At 45.8% G+C, this 23,440-nt stretch overlaps 1 protein-coding gene across 2 annotated transcripts; it reads right to left on the reverse strand.

The window, feature by feature from the left end:
* Positions 1-5,584: 5,584 nt before the first annotated feature.
* Positions 5,585-21,703, reverse strand: TRA2B (transformer 2 beta homolog). 2 transcript variants are annotated; one of them, XM_033068630.2, is made up of 9 exons: positions 21,573-21,703; positions 15,383-15,516; positions 11,896-12,058; positions 11,472-11,660; positions 10,614-10,729; positions 8,812-8,895; positions 7,016-7,078; positions 6,501-6,574; positions 5,585-5,999 (listed from the first exon to the last, which is right to left on the reverse strand). In XM_033068630.2, exons 1-9 carry the CDS (start codon positions 21,606-21,608, stop codon positions 5,989-5,991), a joined length of 870 nt encoding a protein of 289 aa, XP_032924521.1. In that variant the 5' UTR covers positions 21,609-21,703; the 3' UTR covers positions 5,585-5,988. The 2 variants fall into 2 exon arrangements, with proteins under 2 accessions (XP_032924521.1, XP_032924522.1); XM_033068631.2 differs by having other exon boundaries at positions 15,383-16,066; positions 21,573-21,673.
* Positions 21,704-23,440: the final 1,737 nt, after the last annotated feature.

Here is a 23,440-nt window from a genome sequence, read left to right on the forward strand (position 1 = left end):
GCCCCCCGCCCTTCTGTACCGGAACTCACCGCACCCAGCACCCCCGAGCCACCGCACCCAGCACCCGATCCCGCTGTCCTGGAACACCCAGCTCCAGCATCCCGATCCCTCTGCCCTGGAACTGCACCCAGCATCACGATCCCTTTGCCCTGGAACACCCAGTACCCAGCATCCCGATCCCTCTGTCCTGGAACACTCAGCTCCAGCATCCCAATCCCTCTGTCCTGGAACTGCACCCAGGATCGCGATCCCTCTGTCCTGGAACACCCAGCTCCAGCATCCCAATCCTTCTGCCTTGGCACCACCACACCCAGCACCTCCAACCTCTCTGGAACCCACTGAACACCACTCCCCTTAACTCCCCACACCCTGTTATCCCCTTCAAGACCTCTGCCCTGCACCTCACCATACCCTGTCACCCCCAACCCTCCTCCTGTCCTGAACCCGCTGCCCCCTCACTATTCCAACCCCTTTGCCCTGGAAACCACCACAGCCCAGCACCCCCAAACCCTTCTCTGCCCTGGAACCCACTGCACCCCTCACCCCAGACTGCATCACCATGATCCCATCACCGTGACCCCAGCATCCCCAAACTCTGCCTCAGGATCCACCACAGCCCAGCACCCCCAGTGCTTCAGAGACAGGAAAACTGTTTTGCTCAGGAACCAAAGAAAAGAAATAAAAAAGAAATACATTTTTATATCTATATACTTATCTACATAATTACTTAATACAATTAAACCAAATAAACAAACATGATAAATAAATAATATTTTTTTTGCAATACTGAACGTGTGAACCTTTCCCAGATCCAACCAGCCATCACCATGTGGGATCCCATGGTCAGAAAGGCTCCAGGAGATCTGAGCTGGTGCCAGACACTCCAGCCATGAGCTGTGCACGTTCTCTGCCTGCTGGTAGATGGCTCCTGCAGCCTCTGGGGCTCTGCTGAGGGGTGTCCTCAGGTCACCAGCAGCTGGTGTCACCACCTGCCTGCAGGTTAAGCGACATTTTTCTCTCTCCTTTTGAGAATAAAAGCCTGATCTTTGTACAAGCACATCGAGGACATGACTGGAGACAGAAATAAGGTGCAGAATAATCCTGGCTGGGTGGGTGACAAGTGGCCTTGTGCTCTTGGAACGGAGCGTTGTGTCCAGGGCCAGGCGGCCCTTGCAGTGCTGGGGGGGTGAAGGGCAGCAATCTGAATTCCCCGGATTTTAAGGCAATTAAGGACACTTCCAGCACAGCTCCTCCTGCTGCTCCATCCCACTGCCAGTCTTCCCTGGCATACAGAGATAGATGGAGTAGGAATAGCGGTGACGGGTGCTCGATGCCATGCCTACAGCAAAAATAGATGTGGTTGGGCTGCGATGATGCAAAGCCAGAAGAATCCTTCTCCTCCGATTTCTCCAGCTTTGCTTTCAGTGTGGCTCCTGCCTGGCTGTCATTTGTCACCAGTGCTCACACCCAGCACGTTTTTTTGGGGATTTTAGGCTGAAATTGGGTGATAAGAGTCCTTTTCAAAGATCTTCCCCTTGTTGAGGTCATTCCTGCCTCCTCAGGAATGAGCTGTCAGCAGGAATGGGGCAGGGAGCTGCTGGTTCATTGTATGAGGTCACTGCCACTGGGAAGCAGTGGGAGAAACATGAGGTTTTGGGATTAATCAGTACCTGTGGGATGCAATACTCATTTACCGCTCCTCAAACCAGCCTCCTGTCAGAGCTGGATGTAAGAGAGGAGTTCCTGCAGTTACCTACATGAGCTCATCCCTCCTGACCCCGATTTTTGAGCTCAACAAACTTCACAGATGCTTTCCCAACCCGACGGATGGAGCTGATACTGTTTCTCAGGTTTGGTGGATCTCTCTTGGTCCAGATGTGATGCTCAAGGGAAGTCTGTGCTTTGGGGAGGAAGATTTCAGAGCACTGGTACAAAACAGTGGGAGAGGCAGCAACCAGATGGAAAAAAGGTCTTAAAAGTGGTGCAGGATCCAGCAGGAAAGGGAAAGCATCTTCCAGGGCAGCCCTGTAGGCAAGATCATTCTTCCCTAGAAAGAGATGCTGGCATGGAATGAGTCTGGAATGCAGCAGCAAGACTGATAAAATGAGCAAAAGGCCATGAGAGGTTGAAGGAGGGTTTGTTTAGTCTGGAAAAGGACAGGATAACCCGCTGTGTGTGAAGGCTGCCTTGAAAAAACAGCACAAGCTAAGCAAAAAACCTGAGTGTTTGGTCAGTTGGACACAGGAAGAAGAGATGCTGCTCCTCAGCTGGAGGTTTTGGGAGGAGGTTGGGCAAACATCTGGGACTACCAAATCCATGTTGGGGCCAGCCCCAGGGGCTTCCTGAGTTTCCTCCAAGCTCAGGATAAACAGTCTGGCACAGTCCAATTTATCCTGAGCCTTTGGTAAGCCTGGCTTGGAGCAGGCAGGTTGGGATCCTCGAGGTTTCAGCACCCTGTTCTGGTGGACTGGTCTTACTGGGACTGGCTGGGCTCCTGCTAACAGAGCAGGCTGGAGCATCTGTGTTGGGATCATTCCTTGGATCACACATCCCCACAGGGTGCTGGGAACAGCACAAAGGACAGTGGGAAGAAAGAGGATCCTGCCTCCAGCCAGCAGGGATGGGGTGGCTCCAGAAGTTACCCCAGAAGGCTGCAGTAATCCAGTGGGAATTGGATTTCCAGGAGGAACCTGCCAATTTTCCCCAATCTTTAAGGATATTTTTCACTCTTCTTCACACAGAGAACCTCAGGAGAGCTTCATCCCACCCCTGCACTGTTGGGATTGGGAACAAGCTGGAATGCAGCTGCTCATTGCTCCATGAGGGACACATCTGGCTGCAGAGACTGCACAGGTGAGGCAGCGCCAAAACAAAGCCCTGAGTAAACCCTGGCCTAAAAATGAACCCATTTCCTTCACAAAAAGACTTGCTTTGTTGTCCTTTGTCCACAGTGGGATTGGGACATGCTGCCAGAGCAGCCCCTCACCACTCTGGGCAAGCCACGAGGCAGTTCCAGGCTGGGCTAATCCCAAATTTCCCTCATGGGGCAGTAATGAACTGTCTGAAATATGGTTTTTGGCTTTTAGAAACCTCCCAGCCAGAGAATGGTTCAGCTGCCACAGAGGTGAGGGAAAAGCACCATGGGCATGGAAACAGCCCACCTTCAGAGGTGGGATTATCCCTGAGGAATAATTCACAATTTAGCTGGAAAATGCATCCATGCTTTTCAATCATTTTGCTCACCCTCTGCTGGGACATGAGTGAAAATTTACCCACTACTCACTGGATTTCTGAAGTTTTCAAGTCTGTAACAGGTGGGAATGCTGAGGTGGAGGCACTGGCAGAGCTGGGTAATTAAATTAGTGTCTGTGTTAATTACACCTGCACTGGGGCCAAGCATGTGTAAGACAGTAACAAAGGGAATGGTGGAGGGGCAGCAGCAGCTCCATCCCAACAAGCTCCAAGATTTGTTGACTGTCCCAAGGGGATGTAAAGGCATGGAGCAGAGGCCAGGTGCCAGAGATGGGCACTAAGGAGGCTCCTGTGGAGCTGTACACTCCCTATCCAAGCAGGAACACAAAAGGATCAGCTTCTCCCAACTCCAAAGCAGTTCCATTGGGATGGGAGCACCTATCTTGTTGAGATGCAAACCGCAAAGTAAATCCCCAAGGAAGGAGTTGCAAGGAAAAATGGGATTTTTAGGAGCTCATGGAATTCCATGAGGAGCAGAGAGCTATGGCACTACTTGTGCAAGGGATGCCTGAATGTACTGAAGCCACAACTGCCTTGATACTGCACAGTTCCCCCAAGCTCCACAATCCCTCCAGGGCCCCTCCTCGTGCCCAGGGAAAGGCAGGAGATGGCACAGGACAGGAGCATCTCCTGCCCAGGGAGAGGAAATTCCACCTGCCTGTGTGGGGAGAGGACAGCAGCACAAACAGCTCCTGGTTTCCTTTTTCCCTTCCACGTGTTTCCAAGGTTTTTATTTGTCCTCTGCTGCCAGGAAAGCAGGTCAGGAAAGGGCACAGCCTGTCACATCCAGCCAGCAGATGCTGCTCCAGCAGAGGATTCCTCATTGCCCTGGTGGGATCCATGAGATATCCCATGGATAATTCCTGCCTCACTGCTGGCACAGCCAGCCAGCCAGCTGTGGGCTCCAGCACCTCACATCCCACAGGGCAATGCTACACCCTGGGAGCATCAGAGCCCAGGCTGTTCTTGGAGTGAGAGCCCTAGGAATGATTCAGCAGCAGGAAGTGCTGGACAACAGGCTCTCCCAACAGCAGCTGCTTCCCCAAAGCCCAGGAACAGCAGTAATATGGATTGTGGGGTGCACCTCAGCAAGCTGCTCTCATGGACAACATCCATTTCCTCAGCACCCTCAGCGGAATTTTCATCTGGATCTAAGCATTACCAGCACCCCTGGTCCCCACAATGACATCGAGGGACTGGAGTGTGGCAGGAGAAGAGAAAGAGCTGGGGAAGGGGCTGGAGCACCAGGAGAGGCTGAGGGAGCTGGGAAAGGGGCTCAGCCTGGAGAAAAGGAGGCTCAGGGGGAACCTCCTGGCTCTGCACAACTCCCTGACAGGAGGGGACAGCCAGGGGGGTCGGGCTCTGCTCCAGGGAACAGGGACAGGATGAGAGGGAACTCAGGCTGTGCCAGGGGAGGTTGAGGTAAGACATCAGGTGGCATTTCTTCATGGAAGGAGTTGCTGAGGGAGGGGCTGGAGTCCCATCCCTGCAGGGATTTAAAAGCCCTGTGGATGTGGCTCTTGGGGACATGGGGAATGGCTGGAGTCCATCTCAGAGGATTTTCCAAACTAAATGACTCCATGATGTGGCTTTGCAATGCTCACACCAAGCATGGACCTGGCACAGGGATTTGGGACACTCAGCACAGGAGCCATGTGACACATTCCAAAAAATGTGTCACTAGGAGCAGCCAAGTCAGCCCTGAATGAGCTGCTACTGCTCAGACAATTTAAAATAATTACTGCCATGGTCCTGTTGTCCCCTCTGGCCAGTTAAAAAAACAGGGAAGTTTTTAAAAAGTACCTGGATAACTTTTAAGTCCCTAAGACACCTGGTGTGCTGCTGTTGTCACCTCTTCTCCAGGCAGCTGAAGCAGGCAGGGCCTGTTCCCTCAGTCCCCTCCTCTGCATGATGGCACACCATTCCTCAAACTTTGTTCACTACATCCACAGAAATAATCAGTTTTGAATCTAGAAATTCCCATTATTTCCACAAAACCCCACATTCTCATCACAAACCAATGTGGAAAGCTCCTCCAACACAAGATTTTTAAAAAACTGGCACACAAGTGCACAAATTCACTATGGGATATGACAGATACACCATGAAGTGTTGGCCCAAAATCTCTTAAATACAAGAGTCAAGAGCTGAACAGCCACATGAGGGGTTCACTGCTGATTTCACAAGTGAGACATGGACTTGAGAAGCACCTCAGGTGCAATTTACTTGTGGGACACCAAAAGCTGGTTCTTCCTGGAAGGAATGGATGGCACTTGCCCTGGGATTACCTCCATGCTTTTGTTTTCTTGGCAAAAATAAGTAGGAAAAGAAAAAAAACAATCGTCTTTTTATTTTATTTTCTCTTCTTGCTTTCAGAAAGCATTTTACACAGGTTTGGATCTTGGGAATAACTTGGAATCAGTAGAAAAAACTAACTCAACAGTTTTTTGTCTTTACAATAGAAACCTTTCAGGAGTCAAAATGAGACTAAAAAAATACATGCAAAACATACTCCTCTCAAAACACAACTGGAAACAAAGCACCAAACTACACAAATATGCAGAATGAAACAGCATTGAACACCACAGAAGTTGTCTTCATAAAAGGTGTAAAAGTCACCTAATTCACTAGGCACTGTCACTTGGTTAAACAGAAGAGACAATAAAAAAATATTGTCCACAAACTTGCAATTTCAACGCAAAGGCTGTAGCTAGAAATTCCTCTATGTGTCATGCTTTAATAGCGACCTGAAAGACAAAAACCCAACAGTCAGACTTCAAGGATTGAGAGATTTCTGGTTAAATCCACTGCCTCTCCTCAAACCTGCATCAGATCTGAGCCTGATGCCCTAGGGATAACCAAACTGCCAAACTCCTGTTTTAACAGAGTTCTGGAGGAAGAAACAGCATCTCAGACTCAAAACAAGGGCTGTTGTCTCACTTGGTTTTTCATAACTAAATATTTGCTCTGTCCTCAAGATTGCTTAATAAAGCATTAAAGGAACTGTAGCTCAATAAAATATCCACAGCAGTGTCAACCTTAGTGGACACAGAAGCTCAGAAGAGGTTCAAGGAATGGGAAATTTGAGAGGTGAACTCTGTGACTGGGCCAGGCCCAGTTAAGGCCAGGTTGGATGGGGCTTGGAGCACCCTCCTCTCTGGAAGGTGCCCATGGCCTCAGGGGTGGAATGGGATCAGCTTTAAAGGCCCTCCCAACCCAAAGCATTGCATGAGTCCCTGAGTACTTACGAGGTGAGTAGGAGCGGGATCTGGAGCGGGATCTGTAGCCCCCTCGGCTGTAGTATGGGGACGGTGACCGCCTCCTGTGGCAGGGGTGACACAAACAATTCCTTTGTTAAAACCTGCACAGCTGAGTGGCAGCAGCTCTAACCTCATCCTGGTCTCAGGAATGTACTTGGGAAAGTTAACAAGCATGGGAAACCTGATCAACATTTCTACTGGGTAACAAAGCAAAGATTTGAATTCTTTTTTGTTACCAGGTTTTGTTACCAGCATTATTTTTGACTAACACAACAAACACAAGCTCTTGCACTCACAATCTGCTTGCATGTGAATTTAGTCTGGAGCCAGGAGCATCCCACACAAGCAGGATAAGCCAAATCCACCTTTACTTTTAATCTGAATTACTTGCCCAAGGTGAAGATTTCCTTGACTTGCAGTCAGTTCTACAGCCAGGCACCCCCAAACCCCTCCAGTCCCAAGTTTTTTGTTTCCTTGCCTAGTTCCACTAATCCAGTACACACCTGTAAAATTGATCCCTGTCCTGAACAGCTCTCCATCCTCCTCCGCCGCCACCACCTCCTCCTCTGTGAAAACAAAAGCAGAATGACTTTTAGGAATTAAAAAAATAAACAAACAGTTCACTGTACAAAACCTTCCTGTGATCAGAGTAAGGATCAGACAACATTAGTTCCTACACTGGATGATGCTGAATTACTTCATTTAACATTGATTTTTAAATACTTATCTACTCAAGAAAAATATTTGGTTTATTATCTTCAAGTATTTATTATTTTCAGCTCACTATCCTGAGGAAAAAATACTGACTCCAAGGTGGAGGCAGGGGAAAGCCTCCCATCCCAACATTTTAACACTTTTAGAGTCACATTTAAACAAAAACTGTGATGCAACTTCTTATAGAAAACAGAAACAATACTTTATAGCATTAATATGGAGTGGCTGGACTGGAACCTCCTCAGATTCAGATCAGCAAAACTCTACCAGGAGACTAAACCAAGTTTAAAATCTTCCCCAATTGTTTTCAGGGATTGTTTTTTTAAAGGTTATTCCCTTATTTACAGAGACTTTTTCAGGCAAAATTAAGCTTCCCACAGTAACAAGGAGAAACTGAAGTTTCAACAGGACAATTCCCATCTGACAGTGCATTTCCCTTAAGGCCTTATTTTCACAGAGGGCAGGGAAAGCAAAGGAATTGTTACTAATGGAATTTTTAGGGTGGGGTATTCAATGCTCCACTGCATCTTGAACAATTCCAACTTTTCCTTCCTCAGGGAAGCACTCACAACATTGTAACACTTCTCTGTCCCTCAACCAACCCACATCTGCTGGGGGAAAAGTTGCACACCATGACATTTTTCAAGTAGTTACCCAGGACTCATTTGTGGTTCCATATTTATTCACAGAATCCCAGAATGGTTTGGATTGGATGGGACCTTAAACACCATCCAGGGGCAGCCCTGCCACAGGCAGGGACAGCTCCCAGTGGAGCAGGTCACTCTCACTGGCTCTCCCCTGACCCAATCACAACTTCTGGTAACATCTACAATCCCTGTCAGACTGAAAATGCACCACCAAAGCACTGAAGACTTCTGCAACTGCAGGAATGTTTGGTAGTGCAGAGAGAAAAAAAATCAATTCTTATCTTTGTGTTCAACTTAACAGTGTCCCAGACATTGTGAGGATTTTGCAGGGGACAAGGACTTTGCTGGAAAATGCAGAAAACAAATTTCTCTATCACCAAAACCAACTGCACCCCAACCATGATTACACACACATCCAACTTGACCAGGGGTGCTATAAAAAAGCCTTTTATTGCACATGTCCAATACATAGTACATCATGCTCCAATCCCCAAATTCTTATTTTTGGCAACATTTGAGGTGCCATAATTATCAGCAGAAGATACAGGGGACCACTGAAATTTCCCACTTTTTATCTACTATACTGTGCTCAAAATGTAAGCTGACACTGTAATACCAACTCAAATATTAATCTCCACCATTTCAGTCCTAAGAGATGAACCAACTAAAGATTCCAAAATGAAAATACAAAGAACACACTCTGTTTTTCAAAACAGTGCAGATTCAGAAAACATTTTGGACTAAACCAAGCCACATCAAGTCTTTCTCACTCCAACCAATCTGATTTGTACTGAGCAGTCATTTTGGTGATGATTCCAGAACAACAGTGAGTGCAAAAACATTCTGGAGTGGTTATGTAGGATGAACTGCTTAATGCTTGCACAGGCAGATGAGAAAGAAGAGTTTAGAAAGCAGCAAAATACTCCAAATATGCTCACCTGTATGACCTGCTGTAGTAGTCACGGTCATCATAGCCTCTGTCGTAGCCCCTGTCATAGTAATCTCGTCGCCGTGAGCTGCCGCTGCAAGGAGTGAAGGAAATTGCATTTGCTAAGATACAAAACATTAACTGTGCCTGCAGTCTGCTAAATTCACACTATTTAAACTAGATTGTATCATTACTTCCCATCCTCACAGCTGGAAGACTAAGAGCACTCCTGTTTTCCCACCAGTGCAGGTGGGAACAGAACTACTTAAATAATTGCTTTTTAAATGTTTGAATTTTCAGTTATTTTCCTCAACCTTTAGGTATCACAGCCACACGAGGAATTCCACTCTGAAGCAAGTCTTCATTCACTTTTAATTCTGAAAAAGCTCCTGTTGAATCAGCTTTCTGACTAAACAAATCAGAAACCTGCAGTCTCAACACATCACTATAACCACCAGGAGACTGCAAGTCTTGGGAAATGAACTGGGGAATGACTTGGGCAAACAATTTACACTGTTGGCAACTGAAAATCAGAAGTGCAGCATGTGAACACAGCAAACTGCTAATCCCAAATGTTAACTGAGCCACTGAGCTGCTCAACCAGTATTTGTTCATTCACACTTGAAAACCTGAGCTTGTGAAGGACATGAATATTTGAAGGTACACAGGAAAACGACTTACAGTAATTTTACGATTATAAGCCGCATGTCTGGATGTTGGCAACTGTCTTGGGTTCCAATACAGAGTGTGATAAAAGGTATCTGTTCTATCACCATCTGTTGAGGGTGGGAGCAGTGATCCTTATCTCTGTGGGAGATACTCTGCTAATGGGCCATCCATTGAAACCAGGCAGGGCATTGTTCTTTATCTTTTCACAACCCATCCTTCCTCCAGCCAGTCATTTTCTGCTAATGGCCATTGAGTCCCACTGTGGGACTGATAAAATTACTGCATCCCATTGGGAGTTGCTCCAGCCAGGGGGAAGAGCCCAACATTTCTTACCAAGATAAAAACAGAGGTTTTGGGACACTAAGGGAGCCCCTTTCTCCACTGGACTCCAGAGGAAAACCAGATTTCTCCACATCACCACTGGACCTCTGGAGGGAAACTGCATCTTGTACAGGAGCACTGCTCCAACTGAGCCACATCTGTCACTGCAGGAGGATGCAGCCACCATGGAATGGGACTGCTACCAACACCCTGCCTGACAGGGTGTCAGGTTGTGCTCTGACTGTGTCAGGGTTTGGAGTTTGTTTCTTTGTAGTACTGTATTTCTATTTTAATTTCCCTAGTAAAGAACTGTTATTCCTAATTCCCATATCTTTGCCTGAGAGCCCCTTGATTTCAAAATTGTAATAATTTGGAGGGAGGGGGTTTACATTCTCCATTTCAAAGAGAAGTTCCTGCTTTTCTCAGCAGACACCTGTCCTCCAAACTAAAACAGCAACTTTTCATTCTTTGTCCGTATATAAGCCACACCTGATTATAAGCTGCACTTCTGGGTCCGGACCAAAATTTTAGTCAAAATGGTGCGGCTTATAATCGTGAAATTACTGTAATTTAGAAGTTGTCAAAGTATCTTCCTGTTGATGCATGCATTACTACTGATGCTCATGTCTAGTGTTTTCAGTGTACAGCACAGCAGGCCTAAACAAGGAAACAACTTCTGCACTGATGTGTGAGCCTAAGTAACCAGGAAAAATCACTCAAATCAGGTCTCTCAAAGGAGAAACAGTTTTTACAAAATAATGAATCCCATCCTGTACTGGTTTGGGGGAAAAAAACCCAACAAAAACGATGGTTAAAACTTACTAAGTGGGTCTTCCCATATAGATTCCAGGGGTAGGTGTGTGAGGTCTTTTTGTTATGGAGAAGTCTACCCGGATCCTTCTTCCATCCAGCTCCATTCCATTGGCACGTTCCTTTGCCTGAGTGACAGAAGAGCATTAGCTGTAGGTATGAAATTTAGCAACACAAATTTCTAACCACTGCTTTGAGTATTAAAATTCCTTAAAAATGGCTCACTTTGGAGGTAGGTCTGAGTGTCACATCCTACAGTACTGTGTAAGAACTCTAGGCCAGAAGTGGCAGTAACCACTGAAACTGTAATTTCTGTGGCAATAAAATCCTGAAAGAACATCACTGAGCAATTGTTTTACTGCCTCTGACATAATTAGGAGTAACCTCTGAATACACTGATGTAGGGAGATGTTACTGCACCACACAACATAAAACATTTACAGGTTGAAAGACCACCACTAAGGTTTTGAACTACTATAACCTTGAATAGAATACCAAAGTCACAAATAAAAAGCGAAAAACGATTGTGTTTTGGGTTTTTTTGTCTGCCAAATAGCAGGACCTACACATCAAGCTCCAACCCAACATGGAAGACTTTATGCTAGATGTGAAAAAGACTGGAGACTTTCTGGAGTGGAGTTTATGCAGAATATAAGCCTTGTTCCAGCCCATAAAGGGCAGCTCAACAAGGACTGCCATAAGTGCAGGATTCTCTACTGGGTGACTCCAGAATTCCCAATTCATTCTGCAGCACTTTTAAGCCCAAATTTCACGCTGATGAGATTCCAAGTATTTTTCAGGCTGAGTTTCCCCTTGTGACAGAACACAGACCCCAGGGTCTCAGAGCCCACACTGTGCACCCCAACCTACCTCCTTGGCATCCTCGACGTTCTCGAAGTAGACGAAGGCGAAGCCCCGGGAGCGCCGCGACTGCTGATCGTACACGATGGACACGTCGGCGATGGGGCCGTACTTGGAGAACACCTCCCGCAGGTCTCGTTCTGTAGTGTACAGGCTCAGCCCAAACACTCCCAGACAACAGTTTGGATCAGGATTTGCCTAAAGGAAGGGACACATATTAGAATGGGTTTATTTGCAGTGCAATGTATTTCTCAATGTGAATGTCAGAGTTTCAGGATGAACAACAAAGGTGAGATGTGGGTCACCTAACAGACAGTAATAAATGAAACCCCCAGGAACACAAGCCCTTCACAAACCCCCTTTGTGTTTCTCTGGGCACAGACACTGATGCCAGGATGCAGCCAGGACTGTGACTCATGGCTCACACACGTACCCTGTTCCCGATGTGACGTCTCCGGGTAGACATGGGGGAATGGCTGTGACTGTGGCGCCGCCGGTAGTCCCGACTGTACGACCTGCTTCTGGATCTCCTGTGCGAGCGCGAACGGGAGCGCGACCTGGTGTAGTGTCTGCGGGAACTCCTCCTCGATCTAGACCTGAGGGAAACAAGACAAAGGTACAGTGTTGGGCTTGTTGGGGTGTTTAATGTTTCAAAAATCCATCAGGTAGTCACAAAAAGCTCAAGGAATTGTTCTCCAAAATCCTGCAGCACCACATACCTCAGCTATAATCCATTTGCTCACTACTCTCAAGGACTGTGTGCTAAGTCTTTGCTATCAGATTACTGCAGATGCTCTCAGGGCATTCCTGCTGCAGTCCAGGAACTTGCACTTGCTCAGTCAGCTCTTCCTTTAACAAAGCTACCTGGGTGCGACATGCTAGTGCTTGGAATATTCAGTGTTTAGGTAAAAACAAGTGGGGTGCTTTTCTTTTCACATGTATCTGACAAAAGGGAACAGTAAATATGCTTTAACACAAAGAATGCACTCCCTTAGTGCTGCCTTGGGTGACACTGAGAAGCAAATGCATTCTTTAAAGTCTGGTAAGTGCCCCTGAACACAATCTGAAGAAATCAAGCCTGAGCTGGCCTGTTTACCTGCTGGTATTTCAGCAGTTATTTAGCACTGTTTGTCCATGAATATTTACATGTTCACACTCTTAAGTGCATTTGTGCAAAGGTGCAACTGCTCCTTAATTCTTTTTCCCCCAAAAATATTTTCTTACATCATGAGCTCTGTGGACATGAGGGTCTGAAACTCTTCAATTCCTTCTCCCAAAGCCTCAGCCTCCCCAACACAGCCATTCCTAGAGGAGAAGCTGGGAACTCCCACAGGGCTACTACACCTGATCCTGGTCTGTTCATGGCTGCACTGAATAACCTGCATTCCACACCACTCCAAAGAAAAACCCCTGCAAGGCTAAGAAGTGCAATAAACAGTGTAACAGTCAATGCATCATGGATCTGAGTCACAAATTGCTGATTTTCAGGCTCTTTTAGGTCTTAAATGTCCCCTTCCTCTAATGCCACAGCAGCACCACCCCACTGGCATGAGGGAAGCTCTGAACTGCTTTTACTCCTGAGCATTTAACAGCTTCTTTCAGGATTTCTCACCAAGGGTCACAGCCAAACTGTTCAATCTACCTCCTCAAAAAACTCCTCCAACCTCATCAGGAGTGAGGAAGAGAAGTTCAACTTAAAATGAATATTCATGTCCAGAGGAAATTAATTCAGCACGTCCCATTACAGCACTTTTCACCACGTATTTATAAAGACAGCATTATTTTTGGCAACAAAATAAAAAAAGACAGAACTTTCCAGAAGCTGGGAAAACAGTGAAAAAAGGAGAAATTGTAATATCAATAACAAAAAAAGAAGCTCCACACATGCACACAGCCACATTTTAGCCACTGATATAGGAAAAAAAATTAAGGCAAACACAGAACTGATACTTCAGATACCAGAATGGTATCAGCCAAAGATAGGAGCTACAAACTTCAATAAAAGTAGATTTTAAAATCAAGTATATCCACACCCCAACTGATAAAAACACCAGGACACAGGTTGGTTCCCAAATCAAAGTTTAATTTATAAAGCTGGTAACTCAAAAATACATTTGCAACAGAAACTACCAAGAAACACAGAAATTATCACAGGGTTATTTCTCTGGGGAAAGGCAGAGTTCAGTGATCTGCACGTGACCATATCCCAACGTGTGACAAGACTGAACACAGATTAAAGTATGTTGTTACTAAATATGTGCCTCGACACAATTCTGTCCAAATCTACTAATCAACACGAACTCTGGCATGCCATTCCATTCTTTCCAGCTACAGGCACCTTCAAGACAGCTGTTAAATGCTCAGGAAGCCATGGTAGTTATAAATCTCTACTTTTTGGTCATCAGCAAATAGGAAGCCAGTTGACAGGGTATTATTTAAACACTGTTTATTGCAAAAGTAAGATTTGCCAGGTCTCTCAAATTCTACATCTTATATTTGCTTCTTCAGAATTGTGTACCATCTGGGACTGCATTTTTACTCAGTATTGTGGTTATTCTGCAAGTGGGAGGTGTTTTAAGGAGTATGGAATCCCTGGAGCCATATGGATTAAGGAGAACATGCAGGGAGGGTGTCCTGACTTTGCTGTTTTAATACTAAAAGGTTCCCCAGAGGTGTTTTGCAGCCTTCCTCCCCCAAGGTTTTCAAATCCCAACTGGATAAAGCCCTGATAAAGACAGCAGGGTCTGAGCCCAGAGCTGAGTGTCCTGAGCAAGGTCTGGGGCTGGGTCCTTCCTGAGCTGCCCCTCACTGCTCTCACATCTCTCACTGCTGCCACACCCACGGTCACTCCAATTCCACACTCAGTGATGGCACTACTCTAACAAGTATTTATTAATTTCATTTGACACATTTCTTCTTACACTACAGGGACTGCCAGGTGCATGATATGACACTTGCAACTGAGCCTGAATTAAACAAAAAAACTTCATTCTCCTGCTGTCACCAACTACCTTCCTTCTCACAAAAGCCTTTCTGTTTGATCTTGCAAGATTTAACACACTATTTGATGGTGTTTCCAACTGTGGGTGACTGCTGACAGCACAGTATCTTCCTCCAGCCTGCCCCCAGGCTCTGGCAGATCATTGCTTGTTCACATAAAAAGTGTGCTGTGAACAGCTCACCTGAAAACCACACTGCTGAAACCTCACTTTTTTTAGCTTGAATGCCTACACATGAGTAAAGAAACGACCAACACATTAATTTCTGTAGTCAGCAGTCAACTATCTACTCTTTTAAGAGGAATTCTGAGCCTGCACACAGCTTGTTTGGCAGGTGAGTATTGGGAGGGAATACAGTGCAATAGCACGTGGGTGTTTGTGCTGCCACCTAACAAACACAGTAAAGCAAGTTCTCCATAACTTCTCTGCAGAGCTTGCAGAGCTAATATTCAAAATTCCTACCCTGTTATTTTCAAGTTTAAATCAAGGTATTCAAAATGTCAGGCTGTGAAATTCACATTTATCTCTACTGCTGCTTTTCACTACTCCAGGAACATCACTGCTTCCACTGAAGAAACATAATACACAAATGTGGCTTAGAATGGGAAATCTGCTGATGCACCAAACTGTTCATGCACAGAAAAACTGTCCATGCTCAGACACAAGTCAGTACTCCAAGAGATAAAAGGCAGGCACTGCCAAAGTGTATCAGCAAGGATACAAACCTACATAGTTGATTTAACTGTTGGAAGAAGCAGCAAAAATATCTGTATTTCTATAATTTGGCTTTCCCAACCCTGAAACCACACACACACCCCTTTGTACTCCACAGCCACAGATGGAAACAGCACCGGCTAAGCTGGGTCACCTCTGACAATCATCTGACTTGTGAGGAGGAAGAGGTAAAAGAAGCAAACTCACCTGGATTCAGACCTGGATCTAGATTTTGACCTGGAGCGCCTGGAATCCTCCTTAGAGCGAGATCTTGCAGGGGTGTGCCTCCCCGACTTGCCAGACCCATGAGCACTTCCGCTTCTGGAAGCAGAACGGGATTCCTGCACGCAGATATTGAAAGCCTAATTTGTACACAATTCCTTGTTCACCTAGGGGCTGTAAACAAGCTCCAGTGAAATAAATGGTAAATATTCATAGCTATGTGTCCGGGCAGTCGGCATTAGCACTGCCTAGATTTTTAAGGAGTTTTTTTTTTTTTTATTTTTTTCCCTGGTAGACACTTCTTTACCCTGCATGTACTTTTGCTATTAAACAGATAATGCATGCATGTTTAGCAAAATATACAGGGACACATAAACAGACTAGTAATTACTTAGCGTAGTGCTTTCAGATTCCAGATTACTTCTTATCTTAACTTCATTTTTATTCCTTTTCTTCATTCTTCCGTTTCAAATTCTGACTTCTTTCATCTTCCCCACTTCACACAAATTGCTCAATATTCTACAAGTGGGACTTCTGGTCTGATAATTAGCATGCATTCACTTTCTTTTTTTTCAAATTTCAGCTTCACTTATTCCTGAGCTTCAAATAATTCTCATTTATAAAACTTGTCAAATGGCGACTTCCGCATTTTCCTTCTTCAACATTAACCTTAATAGAAAAAGAACAGGATGAAGAATATTTAAGAACTCCAGGATAAAATCTAGTGCCAAAACTGAAACTAGAAAAAAAAAAGTGTTGTGGACTTTTACTATAAATGCAGTTCAAGAATTGAATCTACCAAAGCCCTACAATTTTATCAACAGGTTCAGTCAACTCAGTTTAACTTAGCCCTAAGTAGCTGAATTTGCTATTTATTCCTGTATTTAATAGCAAGTGCACCTGGATCAACTGAGTACCTACTAAGGAATTGCAGCATCAGGAAACTCAAAGTAATTTGCACTATCAGCCACACACTGAGATAAAATCACCAAGGAGTGACTCCAGTGAGGTCCTGCTGCCACTGACAGATGTGCTTTTGAATGCAGAGAGCATGGCTGCTCCTTCCATGAAATCCAGTGATCTCAGTTTTGGGCCCCTCCTGCAGTTTGGCAGCCCTGGTGTGAAGGTTTAGGAGCACACACCCCCAGCTGCCTGCACAAGTGGGATCACATGTGCAGGCATCGTGTTTCCACAGAAATCTGAATTTCCCACTGACCAGAACTGCATTTGTGCCCCACACTCCAAACTCTGGAGTAACACCCCACCTGCTCTGTATTGACTGGCAATCTCCTCTGGCAGTGACATCACCTAATTAGCAGTTCCAACTTTTGTGATTTTATTTTTAAATCACTATAATGCTTGGCTTCAGTTATATGCTTTAAACACCTGAACACACTAGTAGAAAGTATTATTCATTTCAGGATATTAGAAAAAATTAAATTCAGCAGAATTACACTTCCTTCTAAAAACAATCCTAAATTTAGTATAAATTCTGATCTAGAAAGCTCACTAATGATACTGGATATCAGATTTTTCTCAAAAATCCCATTTTATCTTCTTTATCTCTTAAACCTGAACAGTAACTTAACGGGAATCCTGTACTAAGCATTCAGAAATTCATTTGCTAACCCAAAATTTAACCATGCTTCAACCACTTCCACACAACTTCAACCAAATGTTACCTGTTTACAATTCCCTACCACACAGGGGAAAAGAAACATAAGGTACAGGATAAAGTAGGTTTGCAATTAAACCCAAGAGCAACAGAAACAGCACAAATTTGGTCAAGTATTCTTCATACAGATGTTTAAGGTTTTGTTCTAAACTACAGCTTCCCCCTGTCCTAACACTGCAAAGGGCAGGGGGAATACTAAGAAGCAATTTAAGTTGCAGTTAACTAATTTAACCTAAACCCATTACCATCTTCCAAAGAAAACACTTCACAGAAATTAATTCTGAGTTAATATATTAATTTTGCCTAAGAAGTCTTAGCTCTTCAGCAAAGTCAGACAAAGCAAGATTAAATGACTAAAATAAGTATTTTTCCTCAGGTGAAAATTTGTAAATTCACAAAAGATAGTCTAGGCTAAACAGAAGGAGCTGTGTCCAAATACAGGCGGTCTTAGACCAGAAAGAAAAGGAGAAATGCAGGATCAGAGGCAAGCAGTTGGGAGGATTATGCCCACAAATACACCCCAAACCCTTTTTCAGAGCTTTTAGAAGTCAAAAAGCTTTGAACAAATGAGCAGAGAACAGGTAAGTATTCATAGATTTAGTACATTTTTAAGGCAATATTTGCTGTATTATGTTAAGGTTGATGTGGAATCTGGACACTGAGGAGCTGAGCAGAAACTTGGGAGTAAAAAGTCTTTAAAGACAACTATCTATCTAAATCAAAACAACTGAACAGCTGGCCTACTTCCATTCAACTCCTCTACATTTCACATTTTCCCAGTCTTTAAATATCCATTTTTCCCCCCAGATCATCCTTCAATCTACTTTACAGGATTATGACACTTTTTACTCCAGCCTTACAGGAATTCTATGCTCTCACCTACTCTGGGTATCACCAGCACTGGTAATAATCCCCAAAATACCAAAGTTGCCCCTTTTCCACCCCAAGCCCCAGGAAATCTTCCCTATCCAAAGTGCCTGCAGCACTACAAATTTATTTCACACCCTTGAGGGTGCACATCAGTCACTCCTACAACTCCCATCTGGTTTTGTTGTTCTTTGTATTTTATTTTCCCACTCTGTGAATTTTAAGTCACTGAAAAATGCCAAAGTGTGCTCCTGGAATGACATGGGGAAGAGGGAAGAAACAACCTTCTTTACCCTGTTATATTCCAGCACTGCTGCTCAGTAGATCCAGATCCAGACTGGTATTTACTTAACAGAGACCATTTCCCCCCCCTAAGCTTAAGTGTGAATTTAACCTCCCTCCCCAGATCCCTTGGTTATTATCAGCAGCTCTTCCCCTTTATCAGGCACTTCTGGAATTCACGTGGAAGCCCTGAAGTCCAGGCTTGTGGATTCCAAATGGTTCTTTCCAGACTCTGAGCATATTCAAACCAAGTGCTGGGATGATTTTTAACAGCTGTAAGCACACTCACAAAGAGCATTACAGCCATGTACTCTGAGCAGGGAATGTCCCAAAGCAGGATTATTTGGGGGGCAGTGGTAGGAAAGGTTTCATGGACAGCTGGAAAGCAGGTGATGGCCACAGTTCTTTGCACTTCTGAGATTCAGGTTTTCCTCACAGGAATGGAAGTTACAGTATTTCAGAGAATAATGTAAGATACAGAGAAATAAAAGTACTAAGATTTTATAATTATATATTTGTATGAAGTTATGCATTTCCACTTGTTTTCCTAAAGGTGCAGCCTCACATGACATTATCAGATCTGCAGCCTCTTTATTCAAGGTGTTGCTGTGCTGACTCCACGTTCCCCAACCTCTCCATTATGGAAGTTGCCTCTCTTCCCCTGAGAGATCACTGCTGGGGAAGTAGAACCACTCCTTTCCACATGTTTCCAAACTCCACACAGAAAGAACACAGTGTGTTTTGAAAAAAGAGGCCACAGCTTCCTCCCACCACCTCTGCCACTGGCCCTATGGGCTCCCCCAGTTCCCCAAGCTGGAAATTAATCCATCAGCAAAACCCAAATTATCTTCTGACAGGTTTGGGCACTGAATGAACTCCCCAAGAGGCCCCATCAAGTGCCAGCTGGTGAGGGAGGAACACAGGGAATGCATGTTCTGGAGCAGGATCATCCATCCACACACCATCCCTTTGGTGGCACTGAGTGCTCAGCTCATCTCTAACCTCAAACTGCTTCCTCAGACCTCCTTCTCACACCATTTAGAATTTAAAAAATTACTCTTTTTTGAAAGTACATGTATTCAATACCTTGTAAGTAATGTGTAAATTGAGCTTTTATACACTAAAAACAAACAACCCTCCCCCACTTGCACATTGAGCAGCTTCTGACCACATACCATTGCTATAATAATTAACTGATTCACAAGGTAGCATTCATTAATCTGACCTTTAACTCATCTTTTTCCAACCCCTCCATGCCTGAATCCCACGTGCTTCAGTGAGAACAATTTCAATTAAAAGAAAATTAAGTTGGAAAACCATAGCATTGCAGTAACAACAGCATCTCAAGTATATTGCAGTATTTAAGTATTGGAAGCATTTTGTAGTATTACTGTTTATTCAGTCAAAAAGTTTCTAGAGTTCATCCCACTATGGAACATAAGCTGTAAAACAGAATTCAAGTGGGGATTTTTTCTCCTTATCTTTCCTCCAACTTTTTAAAAAAGTCATAATCCACTGTAAATTCCAGTGCTGCTGCTCAAACAAGTCTCATTCCTGGCAAAAGCACCTGCAATTTCTTCATCCCAAAAGCTGCCATGAGGACTCAATCAAGTCAGGCCTGCAAACCAATGCAGCTGGAAATGGAGTAAAACAAGATCCAGCTGACTGAATTCCCAGATCTGACTGAAGGAACACCACAACGGCAGAGAGCAGGAGCACAATTCCTGTTGGCAGCCTGTACCTGGGACAGTTTAAAACAGTTGCAGTCATATTCCAGATTATTTATCCAAACACTTTACTATACTCTGCAGAGACTCCAGCTTGGAAAAGCACAAAAGCCATTGACTCAGTAAAACATAAGCCTTAAGTAAACAAAAAACCCCATAAAGAACACTGGCAAGAGCAGAAGGAAAACTAATCCCTGCTCCAGTCTGGAACAGCAGGTGTGCAGCTCTATGGTTTCACCTTCACAAACACGTCCATTTCAAACAACTTACCTATTTAAAAGTCACAGAAGTTCACACATAATTCATTTTAGGCAATGGCAAAGACTGCCTATAAATGCTTTAATACAACTTTAAATTAAAAATACAAAATCACACAACAATTTCTGCCCCGGCTCTCTGCAAGATTGTGTTTCACACAAAAAGACTTGGCTATAGAAGCTTCATTATTTCCCCACTTTCTGACTGAAAACACAATGCAAGTTATCCTGGCAAACTTTATTAAGGCTAATTTGGCTTTCAGTCTGACCTGCACAACAATTTAAGCATCTTTAAAAAAAGTAACCCACAAAGAATTTACCCTCAGTAAAAAACAACCCCTCACTAAAAAATTCAGTGTGAATTAAGATATCAATGAAAACACTGGCGCTGGCACAAGTCTATTCCTAAATCCCTTTCTTCCCCCATTCATCCCCGTTTTTAGCCCCCTGGACACCAATTTTTTCTCATCTTACCTACCTTGAAGTAGAAACACTCAGATATTACAGCTTCTTGTAGAGGATTAATAAGATAAAACCACATTCTAAGAAATACATTGCTCAGAATTACTACGTTCTCTAATATTTTTTGCCCCCTCCAGTTTAAAACTTAGGAATTTATCACCTCCACAACTCCCTCCGATGCTGCAGCAAAATACCTGAATTATCCTAAAAAAAACCCAAAACACAGTACTGATCCTAATTAAAGACATCAAAGGCAAACAAAGCTGATCCAGTAAATAAAAAGCAACTACAGAGGTGCATCAGAAACGTGAAGCTTAGCAAGTCATCTATTTCAATATTAACAAAAATTCATCCTGACAGTGAGATCTTTCCGAAACTACGAGCCTTGAGAGATATCTCTGCAGTTTTCACAAAGCGAAGGGGTTGCCTCAGATTATCAAGTTTAAATTAGAGGAGAGCCCGAGACACCTGGACGCCAGGCCCGAGGAGCTGAGTTATTGTACAGGGGAGAGGGAGCGAAGAGCGGCCTAAATTAGAGAGCAACTCGCGAATGGATTGCAAGGCGGCTCTGCAGAGAGGATAACAACAGCATTCCCCTTCCGCAGGGTGGGATAGAGGACGAGGGGCCCCTGAGGGCTCGGGGCCGCCATTTTGTCCCTCCCGGGCGCGCGCGGTCCCGGCCCAAGATGGCGCCGGGCCCTCACGCGGGGAGCGGCCCCTCCGCCATGGACCCCGCCGCGCCGCCTCTCCCGCCTCTCCGCTCCCGCGGAGGCTCCGCCACCCGCCAAAGGGGACACGGGGGGACATGGGGGCGCCGGCGCCACCCGAAGGCGATGGAGGGGTGTGTGGGGACGGGAGGGAGGAGGGGGCCCGGTCGCGCAGCGCACTCGGGCTCCGTGTATTACCCGCTCGCCGTAGTTTTGCTCCCCGCTGTCGCTCATCGTCCCGTCCCACCGCTCACGCCGCCGCCCGAACCGGACACGACCGTCCCCGGCGACAGCGCCGTCCGCGCGGGAAGTGACGAGAGCGCGGGGCCGCGCGCGCGCGCTCGGTACGACACGCCCCCAGGGGGACATCCCTGAGCACAAAGCCACGCCCCACACGCACGGCCCAGAAGGGAAGGCCACGCCCCGAGTTTGCGCGCCTAGGTAAAAGGCCACGCCCCTCCCCGAGACCACGCCCCAAACCCGCGCCCCTCAGCCCTCCCTGCCCTGCGTGCCATGGCCACGCCCCTCGATCTGAGGCCACGCCCCTCGATCTGAGGCCACGCCCCCAGGTCGCCGCAAGGCGAAGGCCACGAAGCCCCGCCCAGTGAGGCCCCGCCCCTCCCCTCAGGTGAGGCCCGCCCCTCGCCTCAGGTGAGGCGGTGAGGTCACGGCCCTCGCCCTCCCCGAACCGCAGGAACAGTTTAAAAATGGGATTGCGAGGGATTTTTTTTGAGTGTTAAAGCACGTGGGGAGGGAAGAGCGCGATATTTCTTAGGCACCCACTCGAGGGCAGCAGAGCGCTGCTGAAATGGCGGGGTTTCCTCCGTCCTTGCAATTGTTTCTCCACAAAACATGTGCAGCGAGGAGTGTCGCAAACACCTCCATTGTATCTGTTTTATGTCACAAGCAGCACCAGTAAAGCACCTGCAGCCCCAAAGCGCTAGGACTGTGCAGGGACACCCACACAGAGAGGACCACCCGGACTGAAAACACACAGCTGTGGTTTAACCAAAATACCGAATTCTTCAATGCTTCTCAAACCACAACACTGCACCAGGGATGGAACTGGGAGACAGGAGGAGACATTGCACCTGCTCAGCTCATCCCTGTGAGTCCCAGAACTGCCTAGTTTGAAAGGGACCTTAAAGCTCATCCATTTCCACCCCTGCCACAGGCAGCAACACCTTCTGCTCTCCCAGATTGCTCCAAGCCCTGTCCAGCCTGGCCTGTGACACTTCCAGGGATCCAGGGGCAGCCACAGCTTCTCTGGACACACTGTGCCAGGGCCTCAGCACCCTCACAGGGAAGGATTTTTCCCTAATATCTAATCTAAACCAACTCCTTTTCAAGTTGAAAGTGCACCTCTTATCCCACAACCTGCTGCTGCAGGACATAATCCTGCTGCAGAAATGCTTCTGTAACCATCTGACATCCCTGCAGTGACTATTTTTCTTCACTGAAATGCATTTCCTGTGCAAGGGCTGGGTAGTGTCCTGCCTGCCCCATGGTGCTGTTAACAAGCAGTGAGGCAGAGACCTGAACAGGTTGGTGCCTCTTCTAAGTGGGATTTTTGGCTGCTGGGATTATTCCTGTCACCATTCCCCACACAGAGTGAAGAAGGGGCAGCAGCTAAAAATGCAGGGAGAGCCGGCTGGAGACAAAGTGCAAAGGGAAGAGAGCAAATTGCTGATGGCTTCGTGGTGCATTTGCAGGTGATGACTACAGAGACGCCCAGAGGGAACCCCAGCTCCATTTCCATCACTTCTGACACTCCTGAGAAGAGACAAGCCAGAGGTTGCTTGGCTGCCTTCCCTTTCCCTGCCAGCCCCAGAACACAAAGGGGAATTTATCAGCTAAAGAGGAAGGTGAGCAGTATTTTCACAGCTTTTGCTGATTTAAAAATACCACAGGTTTGGGGTTTTTTTATGCCAATGGTTTCATGTCAGTGCTTTGCTTCTGTTACAGCACAGTTACAGACACGCTGATCCTAAGCTGGAAGGGCTCAAATCCTGGCCCTGCACAGACATCCCAATAATCTCACCCTGTGCCTGAGAGCATTATCCAAA

Source organism: Catharus ustulatus, chromosome 10, assembly GCF_009819885.2.
Source record: "Catharus ustulatus isolate bCatUst1 chromosome 10, bCatUst1.pri.v2, whole genome shotgun sequence".
In the NCBI taxonomy this organism is placed as follows: domain Eukaryota; kingdom Metazoa; phylum Chordata; class Aves; order Passeriformes; family Turdidae; genus Catharus; species Catharus ustulatus.

What these genes read in the sequence shown, in the direction of transcription:
- TRA2B (XM_033068630.2), bottom strand. Translation starts at nt 21,608, where the DNA reads ATGAGCGACAGCGGGGAGCAAAACTACGGCGAGCGG. An exon ending in AGCAAAACTACGGCGAGCGG is followed by an intron (nt 15,517 to 21,572) that starts GTAATACACGGA and finishes ATCTGCGTGCAG; the next exon opens with GAATCCCGTTCTGCTTCCAG. An exon ending in AGATCCAGGTCTGAATCCAG is followed by an intron (nt 12,059 to 15,382) that starts GTGAGTTTGCTT and finishes TGTTTCCCTCAG; the next exon opens with GTCTAGATCGAGGAGGAGTT.